This window comes from Seriola aureovittata, chromosome 5 (assembly GCF_021018895.1).
Source record: "Seriola aureovittata isolate HTS-2021-v1 ecotype China chromosome 5, ASM2101889v1, whole genome shotgun sequence".
Classification (NCBI taxonomy): domain Eukaryota; kingdom Metazoa; phylum Chordata; class Actinopteri; order Carangiformes; family Carangidae; genus Seriola; species Seriola aureovittata.
The window spans coordinates 9,981,155-9,996,012 of record NC_079368.1 but is presented as its reverse complement, the minus strand read 5'-3'; the positions used below and the strand labels follow the sequence as shown (position 1 = coordinate 9,996,012).

General features: G+C 44.2%; 1 protein-coding gene across 3 annotated transcripts in view; it reads right to left on the bottom strand.

Annotated features, from left to right (window-relative positions):
* Nucleotides 1-14,858, bottom strand: part of LOC130169490 (tetratricopeptide repeat protein 28-like) — a 166,075-nt gene that overhangs the window by 21,318 nt on the left and 129,899 nt on the right. For all 3 annotated transcript variants that reach the window (XM_056376305.1, XM_056376306.1, XM_056376307.1), the window contains 4 exons: nt 14,097-14,604; nt 4,224-5,020; nt 3,545-4,089; nt 1,764-2,287 (listed from right to left, as the gene is read on the bottom strand). In XM_056376305.1, the coding sequence (XP_056232280.1) occupies nt 1,764-2,287; nt 3,545-4,089; nt 4,224-5,020; nt 14,097-14,604 (2,374 nt within the window). The remainder of the gene's footprint in view (nt 1-1,763; nt 2,288-3,544; nt 4,090-4,223; nt 5,021-14,096; nt 14,605-14,858) is intronic.

Below are 14,858 nucleotides of genomic sequence, written 5' to 3'. Positions count from 1 at the left end.
CATGTAACAAAAATATATAACTATTGAATTTTATCCATGAGGATATAGTGTATATAATCCATTATATTTTTCATTTACAATATGTATGACTTAATATGTCACCTATTTCATTTACATGTCCTGATTTAGAGTCACGTTTCTGGCATACACTGCCTTTGTAGGTTGAATTTTGTTATTCCATTACTTGTTGTTCCATAAACCAAGCATGGAGAAACTGTAATACCTCCATTAGTCGCTACAATGAGGCCATTGATTTAATGACACTATTGTGTTAATCGTCGAAAAGTGCATCTTGGTGTGAAATGCCTCTTCTGTTTTAGATTGAGACATCGCTGTGCGATGTCCTTTAATGTAAAATTACAGGAAGATAACTTGGGGAGCGCAGTGAACACTTGAAGTGACAGAAATGATGTTTGCCTGTCAGCAGTTAATTGGTGTCTCTGTGTGTCTTCCTCTACTGCCTTATCGTTCTCTATTACTCTGCAACACAGAATAACCATCACACACACGATTCACACACACAAGCATGAACACTAATATTTATGATAACACACACACTGAGTTGGAGGTCACATGTTGTCAACAATATCTGCACTAGTTTTGGAGCTGCCTTTCTATCCTGTCTTCCAATTAATCTTTTTCAGGAAACAAAAACAAAAAAAACACGCAGTGCAGCATGAAGAATAAAAAAAAAAAACAACAACAACAAAAAAAAAACAAAACTAGCAGTAGCAGTAGAAAAAAATAGAAAACTGAAGGGAAAAAACCTTGCCAACTTTTCGGTCTGGGTAGGTTGGCCAGAAATAATTGGCTGTCAACGATAGTGAAGGCACTGTTCTTTTTCACAGCCAGACTGAGGAACAATACAAGGACAGTGCAGGGGACAACAGGAGGACAGGGTGGAGACAGAATGGCCTGTCGCCTTTGTTTCCATTAAGCCTCAACAAGCATCACTGCAGAGGGTGTGTGGGTCACTGCAGGCCCGGCTAACTCTAATAAAGCGGACGGAAGAGAGATAGAGGAGATGTATTCACGTTCTCTTGCATTCACTCCATGCAGGGTGAAACATACAACTGTTCTCTTACACGAGCATCAGTTTTCTTGGATTCAAACAGGCTTTGGGTCATGAACAGGGTGGGTGTGCATGAGCATGAGGACTGTCACGTGCGAGGCGGATGGTGTGGATGTTCGGCTTGCATCCATGGATGCTTCCACTTATCACGTCCTCGGTGACAAACACTTCCTGCACTGTCACTGACATAATGAATTTTTTAGGGGCCAAGCTGCAGGTTTTTATTTCACCATAATCTGTGGGGGACAATGAAGCGTGAGAAGCAGGAGTCTGTCAGCCACTGTGTGAAAAGATCCTTTGGCAGCTCACTGCAAAGAACCCTCTGAGAAAAGTAGATATAGAGGTGTGAAGAACAGCTAGCAGTAAACAGGAAAAATGAGTCGGCGTGCATCCTGATAGGTTTGCACAGACATACACACACAAATGCTGGTATACCTTAACAGCGTGGAAGACAACACAGACGCATAATACACACACAAAATCCCCCTGTGCACTTATAACACATGAGCACAAAAGCCCAAACACACACACACATACACGCACAGACACATCCACACAGCCTAATAAAAATGTGGCAAAGGCTTAGCTACAAATAGGCTCTGAATTTCATATTCATGAATTCACAAACTCTAAGCCTATCAGCTCAGGCAACAAAGGCAATCCTCTCTCCTGTTCCCCCTGACTCACTCACCTTCCTGCAGGTACATGACAGCCTGTGAGTAGTTTTGCAGTGCGTGGTGTGTTCTCCCCAGGCTGCCATAGGCCAGCGTCTTGGCAGCCAAGTCATTAGTCTGAGCCGCCACACTTAGGTGCTGTTCTTGGAACACGACCGCCCGCTCGTAGTTTCCTAGCGACTCGTAGGTAAGGCCCAAGTTGCCGTAGGCGCGCGCCTGCCGTGTTGGGCTGCCTGCCTCCTCTGCAATCTCCAGGTCACTTTGGTGGCATCGCAGGGCTGTCTCATACTCTCCCATAGCTTGATATACAGCGCCCAAACCGCAGCTGGCATCGCCCTCCAGTAGTCTGTCCTGGGTGTCACGGGCGATGGCCAGCTGACGCTCCAGACAGGAGATAGCCTGCTCGTAATTGCCCAGTTGACTGTGGAGAGCACCCAGTTCGCCATAGGCCTGAGCCTTGCCACCACACTCCCCTAGCTCATGGGCCACTACTAGTCGCTTTTCAAAACACACCAGTGACTGCTGTAGGTTTCCCATGGCCCTGCAGATGAAGACAGAAAACCAGTGAGCGTCAGAGTGAAGCAGATTAGGAGTGAGATATGTGAAATAACAAGCCAACAACACAACCTTAAAAAATCTGTCATTGGCATTTTCTGTTCAATTGCACAAATGCTTAGATATCTTTCATGCCTCCAACATTCAAAATAAATCTATTTATCTCTGCTTATCTCATATCTAGGGAAAACTTACTCTTTATACTCTTTATTCATGCGGACACATTTCTATTCTCTTGTAACAGAGCGCCATTAGAACGCAGCAAGGAATGGACATTGCAGGAAAACTTTCATTTGCAAAGCTCCCATCACAGAACTGAGAGCTACTGAAGTTGACAGGCTGAAGTGTGTGGGGATGGCTATATGAGAAATGTTTCAGCCATGATATGAAATTTTAAATTTAGGCTTTTTTTTTTTTTTTTTTGGAGGGTAACGCTGTTAACCACCCTCTAATACGAGATGGATCATCTGTCAGAGGATCCCTGCTCCCATCTCCACATTTTATTTGCTTTCACAGCCTTCAAACAGACTTTAGTCACCGTCTCAGGCACACCAACAATCGGCGAATGCCGGTTCAAATGGGGCATTAAAAGAATAAAAGCCTTCAGCTTAATTAATGTTGTGTGATAATGTATGTGCTTGACTAAAAGCTGTTGGAAGACGAGAAAGGTTCGCGCGTGATGTCTATTATTCCCCTCTGAACTCATGCATGGCTAATACTGCTGTGTGTGATTGCTGTGGTGCCACACTGATGACGCACAATAAGAAGAAAATCATCTCTGAAATGAGGATTTCAGAAAGCCCTTCGTGTTTTATTTTGCACTGTAGTCTCCTCGGATGCTATCAGCTTTTGACAAATAAGGAGAAATGGAGGGGAGAAGAGACACAAAATGTAAGAGGTTGCCTTGAAATAACTGTGCTCTCAGACATCTGTGTGCCAAAGCCTCTTTGCATACAGATAAGGCCGGGGCCACTAGGCTGCTGCTGGGACAGCTAGCACCAGCCGGCTCGCATCCAAGCCATGCTCACCGGCAAGGTGTCTCTAAACTATGGTGGTCCTTGAGAGTGAGCGCAAGGAGAAAAATAATATGCCAAGTAGGATTACAGTGATTATTAGTAATACCCAGTCAGTACAATTATCAGCTGCTGCAACAGCTGAGGGAAAATTGATAGTGGTGCGTTATTCAAAGCCTGAGGAGTATTTCATGTGAAATAGTGAATATGAAACACAATGCCAGACTCACCGGTGTCCATTGCCTAAGCCTCTGTAGGCCTTCTCCTGGTCCTGCATGCGGTTGAGGCTCTGGGCCACTGACAGATACTGGTCATAGTACTTGATGGCTTCCTCAAAGTCTCCCAGAGCCTCGTAACAGTCTCCCAAGTTTCCATAGGCCCTGCCCCTGTCCATTACCGCCTCGTTGCCACTCAGCTGCTGCAAAGTGGCCAGCTGCTGCTCCAAGTAGCCAATAGCTTCCTCCATCACCCCTACATTCATTTTAGTGATGCCCATGTTTCCGTACACCTGAGCCTCCACGACGGGATCTTTCAGCCTTCGACCTAGTTCCAACTGCTCTTCGTAGCTCTTGAAGGCCATGGCGTACTTCCCCAGGGCCATGTAGACAGCTGCCAGGTGACCATGGGCTTTGCACTCTCCCGACACGTCGCCCAGCTCTTGGTACACCTCCAGCTCCTGGGTGTGGTAGCCCAGAGCTTTGTCATATTTCTGCACAAGTCTGTAAGTGGCCCCGAGGGCAGCGTAGGCACAGGCCTCCATCCTACGCTCCTTAACCTGAAACGAGAAAGAATTTCGCATTATCCGCATGAGGGGCATGAGTGAGTGATATCTAAATTACATTCTGCATGGCATTTCCTATTTTTATGATGAATTGCTCAAGTATACACATTCACTATGTGTGGCCATACCTGGTGAGCTAGGGCCAGTTGCTGCTCATAAAACTGAATGGCTCCGGCCACGTCTTTTTTACAGACAAATATGTCTCCCAGGTTCCCCAGAGCTCTGAAGCGAGCCTGTGCATTGTTCAGAGACTGGGCCAGTGACAGCAGGTATTTCTGACACTCCTCTGCCTTAGTGAAGTCTCCTAGGGCCTTGAATGCCAAACCAAGGTTACAGTATGCCTTGGCCTGACTCAGTTTGTCATGAAGGTCCTTGGCCAGAGCTAGGTCCTGCTCATAGTATTTGACAGCATCCTGATAGTTGCCCAGACAGTAGTGGGCATAACCCAGATTGTGACAAACTTTCCCTTCACTCTCCATGTCTTGGAGGTCAGGGGACAGCCGGAGGTACTGCTCGTAGTAGGGCACGGCCTGAGGGAACTCTCCTCGAGAGCAGTGGAAGTTGCCGAGGTTGCCCAGAGCCCGCGCCTCGCTCTGGACGTCTCTGAGCTCACGAGCTATGTTGAGGTGGTTCTGGTAATGCTGCAGAGCGCGGTCATGGGCTCCGAGGGCTTGGTAAGCCACAGCCAGGTTGCCATGGGTGGAAGCCTGCGAGGCCCGGTCATTGACCTCCATGGAGATCTGCAGCTCCTGGCGGTGGTAGCGAACAGCCTGGTCAAAGGCTCCCAGGGCATTGTAGGCGTTACCCATGTTACCATAGGCCCGGCCCTGAGCAGCGTAATCATTCAGCTCCTGAGCAATGGCCAGGTGTGTTTTGTGGAGTTTCAGTGCAGTCTCATAGTCCCCCTTCATCTGGTGAATGATGCCTGTGGATAGAGGAGAGAGAGCGAGAGGATGAAGTTAAAGACCCATTGAGGGGGAAAATGGAGTAAAATTCAAGTGCCTAGTCAGCTCTTCATGTACAAAACAAGTCATTCGGTTGTTAAAATATGCTCTCTGAGCCATCTGTTCTCTGCTTACACAACACACTCTCCCACAAAATTATGGTAATTAAAATGTAGTGCCATCAAACGGAGTTATTATAACACCAAAATAGAACCTTTTTGAGTGTCTAAGCTGTCTTTGATGATTGTGTCTTAGAGGGATTTTACCAAAATCAACAACTTTTCCACAGGGTTGGAAACAGTTATGAGAGAACAAGAAAGAAAGATAGAGGAAGTAAAAGTGGGGGAGACTGTGAAGTGCTGATGGAAAGCTCAGCAAACAACTTCAGAAAAATGAGATAAGTGTGGAGAAACAATAAATAATGGAGAACCCAGTGCATTGAGCGTATTATCTCTGATAAAATACCATCATCTGAAAAATAATAGCTATACCCCACAGCCAGGCAGCCATCTGGCAAACACCTCACACGCGCATACATAGACACAACGTCCAAACAAATGTGCACCCACACGCACATGCTCATACACACTGACAAATAAACAGCAGAGAGTAAAGACACATCACAGCATATCTACCAAGATCGCAACATCGCTCCTCCTTCCCTCTGAAATTCATTACTAATCTCTAGGTCTCTCTTTTAGTATTGTCACCCAGCTTTCAATGATAATAATTGCACCAATAATATTAAAGCTCAGTGAGAGAGGATGGCTGCAGGCTGGTGGGTGGAGACTGATTAACTGGCTGCATTTCTTCATCCACCATACAGCCCGGCCATCATTGCTTTGCTGCATCAGCACAGAGACTAATAGGCTACTAGGACTGGGGTGCAGCCAGTGATGGGACACCAGGGATGGAAATGGTTCTGGAGCCAGAGTGGGTGGGAACCAGTGACGGAGAGGGGCTCTGTGGCTTGTGGTGAGTATGTGATGGTGCCGCCGGGATTAGTTACCGCCATGTGTGTTTTCCCATTTATTTCATCCGAAACCTGCCACATCGTGGGCCTGAACACAAGCTACATAAACAGTGGGACTGAAACTAAACAGACGGCTCAAACGACTGCAGATGTAATACAGTGATGTGGATATACATTCGAATGTTGGAGCAATTAAGAGCAGCAAATCATGCCAATGAGAATGGAAAAAAAAAAAAAAAGCTTTGGTGTATCTACACTATTTGCCACTGTGCTGCATATTGGTTTGACACATCACCAGGCAGTATAACATACATACTTACTTTTCTAGGTTGATGGACATGGATGAAATTCACATGATCCAAGAGACCCATGAAATGTGCAACACCAATATTTCACTCTACATCAAGTCTAAATGAGGGGATTAGCTTCAAACTAAACCTGCCTGAACTGAGTGTCTGAAAATCAAACGCTGAAAAGAAACCCAACACTTTTTTCTGCAGACCGATTGATGGATCTTTCTGAGAAAACATCATCAAAGATCCTCTGCCTACTTAATTCAGATCATGACTCAGCATGTAGCTGAGAATTATTGACAAATCAAACCCGATTTGTTGTTTGTTTGCTCGCTTGCGGCCTCAGGTTAAAGTGATACAACATGAACTGACCTTGTAATCATCAGGTCATTGCCCTAAGGAATTGGTATTCTGGGAGCATCACACAGTAGAGCACAGACAGACGCAGTCCCGCCAAATAATGCAGGAAGAATTTATATTGTGACATGTGCAACTTCCATGTGGTTCTTTGGACTATGTACAGTACAAATAGAGTAAAAGTGTTATTTTCTCAAGCCAAAATAAATGAATGAGGCGAAGACGATGAGGTTTTTGGGTTTTAAGGTTCTACTGGCACAGAAGTTTCCTGAACAAACCTCTTAGCTTTGCCTTTCCTGTGGAGTCTTTCCTCAGAGTGGAAGCATGTTAAGATTCACAGCAAGACTAGTTGGAGGAGCAATGACAGCTCTCGCCACAAAGTCACTCCCAAGGTTATGCTTTCCCCAACGGAGGCTGATCCTACTGAAGATATAATGCCTACTGATGTATTACTAGCAAACATGTTCCATGCTGCAGGCTAAAAATGGATCTGGTGCTCAGCAGAAGGGGAGGGGAGACAGCATGGACAGAGGCTGGGATGTATGGCTAGGTTTGAGGTTGGGTTTGGAAACTGCAGCCAAAATTGCCATAAGCCTTAGGCTATGCCTGGAGGCACACTTGAGGCAAGAAAATACTTTCTGTGCCCCCACCCATCTGGTAAGAGGATTATGGAACCCTCTGGGAATAGTATCCAGCAGGATAGTAAATAAGACCATACCAAACATGCTGGTAAATACTGCTGGAACACCAAAAGTAGGAGTTAGAGAGGGGGCGGGGGTGTGGGGTCAAGCTGGAGGGCCCTTTATGGCATTTTGTTCAAATCTGACCTCAACAAAGTCTCAGTCTTGGGATTCAATTTAACCTCTATCTTAAACAACACTGTAAGTCTGTGGTGCACACTAAATGCACTTTGCCAAAATCTATTAAATAATATGGCTCAATTATTCTATTCTTTTGCACACAGCTTGAGACCAAGACAGTGAAAAACCAGGAGAAAGCAACATCATTCAGATCCTTTTACACAGGGCCCTATCCATCCAGAGCCCTATCCATCCCCCCATAACAAAAGACATTAAAAGCATGGCAATCATGGCAATGTGTTGTCACTTTTCATTACACAGCTGGCTGTACATAGAGGGATATGCTGCAGTGATGACTTTGAGGGATGGTGTCGTGTTCTGAGTAAATCACTGTGTCATTCTTCCAGGAGCTATGGAGCTCCAGAGCGCTGCTGCCTACAGTCAGCTAAGAGGATTTTACCAACAATGGCGCTGCTGCCACTGGGCTGGAGTGATACTAGAAATAGAGTAGAGATGACCAGCGTGAGCCCGAGATAATGAGTTGGGTGTGTTCCTCATTTATATTTTAGAATGAGGTCAACATTATAATTTGCATTCATGTTTGAGAAGTTAAAAACCAGAGCAGGATGCTGGAATTGTGGGGATTGTGGACATTTTGATGCTAATTCGAGTCTCTACTGAAGGAGATTGATGTGTGTAAAATATCAAAATGGAGAGTGTCAATCTCTGAGGGAAATTCCAAAGAGGTTTGACAGTATTCACACAACACTGTATCCTAACAGAGCAGTAGTTCAGTGTCTCTGAATACCTTTCATAATTTCTAGATAATGCTGTTACTGTCACAAGTACTTACAAAACTGCTTGCACCAACCTTTGCTGAAAGGAATGAGTTGTGGGTTATTAATAATGGATACAATGTGTCTGACTGAGAGATCAATACTGTATCACACTATATTATGATGTTTTAGTGAATGGAAGTTGAAAGACTCCATTATTATATGCAAAGTGTCTTTACTGTATGTTGGTACAATATATAATAATGTCTGTTAAAGATCTGTTGGGGGAAGCAGTGAGCTGAGGCAGACACTAGATCCTCCTGGGGTCTGCAGGAGCAGGGAAGGGGCGGAGCTTGGGGGGTCTGGGTTTAAGGTAACAAATCCTTACTCGCAGACATAGACATCCCCCACAGTCTGACTGACAGAGAGACAGGAAGAAGGGAGATTAAAAAAAAAAAGAAAGAAAAAAAAAGCACATAGTATGGATAGAGGGACAAATGCTGAGTGGGTGTTCCTCCAGCAGAAACACACACAGGCAGAGTGCTGCACTTGTCCTCCTGCAGCACCAGCTGAGCCGCTTTCCTCTCTGCTCCAGCTGACCCCCTCACCCCTCCTCCTCCAGCTCACTAAACCAACTGTTGCTGTACTGTCCACACGCATGACATCTGATCCCTCCTACCACTTCAACCAACAATGTTCAATGTCTCCACTCAACTTTTTCTTTTTCCTTTTTTTTTCCTCTCTTGCACGGCACAATCGCCTCTCCGTTTAGGAACAGATTACGTTTCATGCTGAATTTGCAGATGTGCAGAAAAAAGGACACAGTTGCTTAACGCAGTAGAATGCTACAGCTCTTTTGTTTCACTTAATAGTCCTGAGGTGAGGAGAATAATAACTGTATACAGTGAGCGAAACGTCAGTGTAAGCACAAGGACCAGAGGAGCATGTTTCGCAGGGCCTCTTGTCCAGTTTCTGGCATGGTCCTCTGTCAGGAGATTGAAGGGGGCCGTGCTGGGGGAGGCAGGGAGCTTCTGCTGCTTTTCCAACAAACAGAAATTTGGGGCCAGGCTACAAAGATCAGCTAGCCAGCAAAAATCTCTCTAGTAAGAGGGGCATCCAAATAATCCCACCACCACTTCACCTCTTTTCCAACTATAGCTCCCTGTGCCCGCTCTATCTCTTTTGCAAGCCTGCAAATATTTACTCAAGGTTTATTTACCCAGTCATTAACGGACAGTTAAAGATGTCACCGATCTCAGATAAATGCACGTTTTCTGTATTTGCTAGGCTCTTCCTCTGTCTTCCTCCTTACAGCGTTCCTTCATTCATCCTGTCTGGGCCATTAGGCTCGCTAAATTCCTCCGTAAATTCAGCACTCTCCTGCTCCCTTTCCTGGTCAGACTAATAATATATCTACACTCGCTGCCGCTCCCAAAGGCTTAGGTACAAAACTGAATAATCTCTATGCATCACGGCCCGAGGCAAGTCTGGTCCCTGTCTTTAGTTTGCTCCTGCTCTGGGCAGTCTGAAAACAGTATTGAAAAAGTGCTGTCAATGTTGTTGTTATAGTGATGACAATAATGCGCCAGTGGTTAAATCGTGTCATGATAGTGGTTATTATTCATATCTGCTAATTATCTGATTATCCTTCCTGTTTATATGCCATTCACTTAAAAGGCTATTTGAACATAATTCCTCTCATGATCAGCTGCTCTCAGTCTCAGGTTCAGGATTAGAGGTGTTACTGTATTTCAGCATCACTGACAACAAATATAGCCGATTAAAAACACAAATCATTAAGCTTAATCCCCTGACGTGACATTGTTACTGTCAGACATGTTATAAAACCTGGTATACAGATGTCTGGACAAAGCAGATTTTCTCATCTGATTTTCTGGAATGTGGATTTCAGTGCTCATTCCCACATGACCTGTGGATGGAAAAAGCTGTAATTGCGAAAAGGGGCTTATCATAAAAGGTCTGAAACTAATTCAAGGCAGAAGTTATGACATGTATTTATTTTTTTTAAAGACCAGTGATGAGATGTGAATACAGAGCATCGCAGTGCATATTGTCTTGATTCTGCGTTGTTTTGTGAACTCTCTTCTTCCTGTTGTTTTCCTCTTTCTGTTGCTTTATTTCTGTGAACATCAGCAAGAAAGCCTTCCCTAGGGATGCTGGATAAAAAGAAGCGAGAAGGAAAAAGAAAATGCTTAATTAGGACTTCTACCTCCAGCACTTACAACTGATGGAGCCGACAATTCGAGTGACTTCTTTGAGACACATGGTCAAAACGAGGAGGTGTGAATCGAGCAAAACGTGAGCACAAGAAAGACTAAAAGGATAAAACACAAATGCTTCCAAACAAACTTATTTAAAGTCTCTTTGAAGTGAAATGCAAGGGAAAATAATACAATTTAGATTCTGTTTCATGAATAACAGAAATGTGAACTACATGGGAACCTACTGCTTCAGTCCTCTCTCAGATATTAAATATTGCTGACTAGGGGGTAAGTTAGCCAATTAATGAATAATAAATGGGGCTGGAATGCAACATTTTCATATCCTTTATAGGTCAGAGTATGCTGTGCCAGGGCTGCTGTTACCGCTGGGCATCATGGTTAGATATTAAAGCATGGTGATCTCTATACAACTGTACCTCACAGCCATGTCAGCTGCTGCTCCACCCACACTACACGCAACATTAACAACAAGCTGAGAGGGCATAATAAAAGTTTGTTCTTTCCTGTTTCTGCAACTTCTTCTTCCCATCTCTCGCCCAGTGGTTTTTTGCTTTCATCGCTGCTCGTTAATCTGCTGCTCGATCATTCTTCCCCTCTTTGTGTGCGGCGTAAAGGCAGCATTTTTTGATGTCTGAAACAACATCCTGTTAGTTTTAGCCCATATCTTCTTGTGCTAGGCGGCCTTGCGGGTGTTGATGACGGAATAACAACGTGCGCCCCACTGCCGCAAACAAAAACAACAACAACAACAACAACAATGGGGCAATTACAGACTGATGCTTCACAACCTCCACTTCATTCTCTGTTATCTTCATTATTCAGCTCCTCTTGAATCAGCTATTAAAGGTAATTAAGCGATTCATCAAGTCAGTTTCAATTACTGGGAGCTTGACAGCTGCAGATTACAATCAGTAGGGGTGAGGGGAGTAGATGGAGAGAGTGAGAGAGGGAGGCGTCAAAAAGTGAGAGAAAAGAGGAGAGAAAGAAAACAGACAAGAAGTACCAACAGAGCAGGCGGCGTTGAGATAGGCAGCGAGCCCCGCCTGGGTGTCAGGAGTTACTGCATCCACATGATGGGCCAGATTGTCCAGACCGTCTCCATGGAGCAACAGGCTCCATCGATACCACCCACTCATTGAGTTCCTGCTCTGTCACCAGCTGGAGGTCTTTGACACTGCATCAACTACGCGCTATCTTTACTCTGTCATGGACGGGAAAACTGTAACGCTGCAACTGATAATGAATAAAAGCGCTTTTGCCGCCGTGATGGCAAGCATTCTGCAGATAGAAATAAATTTACTGCCTGACACCCAGTGTAGTGACCACTCCACATAAAGCTCTCATGTACTGTATCATCATAAAGTGTTCTCACTAATTTATGACAACCAGTTGCCAACTCACTTTTCTAAAAAATCAGGTGTGTGTTGGAGCTGAGAGCAACACAGGATGAGCGACCATTAGGGCGGTCAAAGGACGACTTCGATTTATGTTTGGCTGATTAACCCCACTCTCTGCCTGCACACTTTTACACATTAGGTTAAAGAATAATTCATCTGGGAGGAACTATTATGCCTCTTAGTTGTCCATTAGAGTCAGGTTTACTGCCATCTTGATGGCTGTCATAAGTCATCCAGCGTAGGTTATAACTGCTGGACTAAATGCAGGAGAATTGGCCATACCACATATCTCATGGGGTCTTGAATATCCAGGGACACCTTTTTCCCCAAGGTTCCTTTTATCGTTACATTAGCAGGCCACAAGGTTAGATTGGTATTAATTTCATTTTAGTAGGGTTTGGCTGTAATAATTACATTTTAAGTTTCAATCAAGAGACCTGGTTGTATATTTAATCTCTCCCATCTTGTTTCTTTTATTTATCTTCACACCACTTCTCATCTCATGATCTGATTAAGTCCAAGTCAGTGTGAAGGTGAGAGCTGAGCAGATTAATGTGGAGACATATCCTGTGAAGAATTATACATTTTTATGGGGGTTTATTTACACTCTGACTGTGAGCGTTACGTGCTGACATTCCATCACCGTACATACCTTCCTGGGCTCACGAATGACTGCTGGCTCTAACATGCACCTTCTTCTTCCCTGGGTCCCATGCTGAGTCCCTGCACTCCACTACCTTATGCTTGGATAATGTACTGGGCACTGTTCACTGTAGGACATTACGCAGCCCCTAACTACTGTATCTAAAAACAACTTTACATAAAATAGTGATAATACAGTAATATACTGCTGGCCTCTGCCTAGAAGTAACAAAACACTAAGGTCTTACTAACCATAAATATCTATGAAAATAACAATAAGTAAACAGCTCATTTAAATGAAGACAAACAAAAGAATGCAGCCAGCAGCAGCACAGTGGAAACACTTGCAGGAAATGGAAGCTTTTATACCGCATCCCCAAAACAATGAGATGTTAAGCAAGAATACATTTGGAGCATAATCAACCTAGGAACACACATAGAGCAGCGTTATTGAATCGAGATATTCAGTCTCATTGTCTCATCTCACCTCCCTTCTTTTGTTTTATTGTAGCATGCTAAATCCAATGTCGCTAAAATAAAACAAATCCCACTTTGAAGCAAACAATGAGTTCACCTACTTCCAGTACGCAAGATTTCTTACTGTCTAACTGCCAGGTGTTTCCTTATCTCTGAGGATGTGCCAAGAAATAGATTTATCATATGTGCTGCTGGACACTAACCTTCATATTGTCCTCAACCACAAGGGTCAAAGAGGAATCTCAAAGGAAGATATACTGTACATCCACTACATACCGTGTATGCTATGAGTGGATTTCCGTCTGAGGTGGAGAGATGACACCCAGATCCGTGTAGGAGGGATTACAGTATTTTAGGTGATCTCACTAATTAAATGTGCAGAGAACACAAATATTGAAAATCAACCATGTGTCCTTCTGAGATTCACTCCAGTGATCAATGCTCACACTTAAACAGAGACAGTATTGACTAATAGCGTTCAACCAGCACACCAAGGCCACGTTCAGACCAACAATAGAGGCCTCCAGCAAAACAGAGACAGGGGCGTGTGTGCGTGTTTGCCACTACGCAAAGCGACACATACAGAGATCAAATGAATACGAGTGCACATTCCTGGTAGATTACTGAGTATTATGGACAGCATAATCCTACAGTTTATCTCTTTATTTTTGAGATAGATGATAAAATCATAAACTGCTGTGCAGTGTCTTGGTGTCTGAGAAACTCATGGACGAATTACTCAAACTCGACTTCTTCGATTTCACCTGACTGGCAACTGAAGCAACACACCCACTCTAACACAGCCGCCTGTGTGTTTTCTGTTTTTGGTCTGAAACACACACTCTCCTCAGAAATCCAACAGTATTACATTATTTCCTACCATAGTAAAACATATTCTGGATTAAGCTCTACAAACAACTAATAGTTATCATTTCCTCAAATTTGAGATAATGATAGTTATATATTATTATACAGCATACAGCATGCTAAATTTTACTATAGAGACAAGATAATCTATCAGGAACATATGGAACCTGTTGATGTCCAAGTTATTATCACTTAAAACAGCGAAGTTGTCTTTTCTATTTTGCATACATACCCAGATTGGAGGAGGCCCTTCCCTCTGCGGCCCTGTCCTTCAAACCCTCAGCTATAGACAGCTGCTGTTCATGGTACTGCTTGGCCCTCTCCAAGTCCTGCATGCAGCGGGCAGCATGACCCAGTCCTGCGTAGGCTCTCATCTCGATGGACTTTTCCTCCAACTCTTGGGCAAGCTCCAGAACGTGAGTGTGGTAGGACATGGCCTTGTCAAAGTTACGGTGGTAGTGGTAGGCACTGCCCAGGTTACTATAGGCCCGAGCTTCTTCTCGTTTATTTTCCAGGGCCTTGGCAATTCCCAGGTGCTGCTCATGGCACTGGACAGCATTTTCAAAGTCTCCCATGGCGATGTAGACGGCCCCCATGTTTCCCAGCTCGCGAGCCTCAGACAGCTGATCCTTGGACTGCTTGGCCAGCAGGACGCACTGCTTGTGGCTGGCTAGGGCGTTTGGATAGTCCCCTATGGCTGTATATACATGGCCCAGGCTGCTCAGTGCCATTGAAGCAGCCTATGAATAGAGAGACAGAGAGAAAGATAGACAGCAAGTAAGAAAACGGCAAGGTATTAAAAAGAAAAAAAACAAAACCTCAAATTCTCCCATTAATTATACCCACATTCCATCAACAGTGAGTAATTCTGTTGCCTTTGCATCACAGATTTCCCACCCACACTTAAACGTCCCTTTAGCCAGAAGTACTGTACAGAAAATGGAAAAAAAATTGTAAAAAAAAAAAAAAAAAATCTGAAATCCCAAATCTCTTA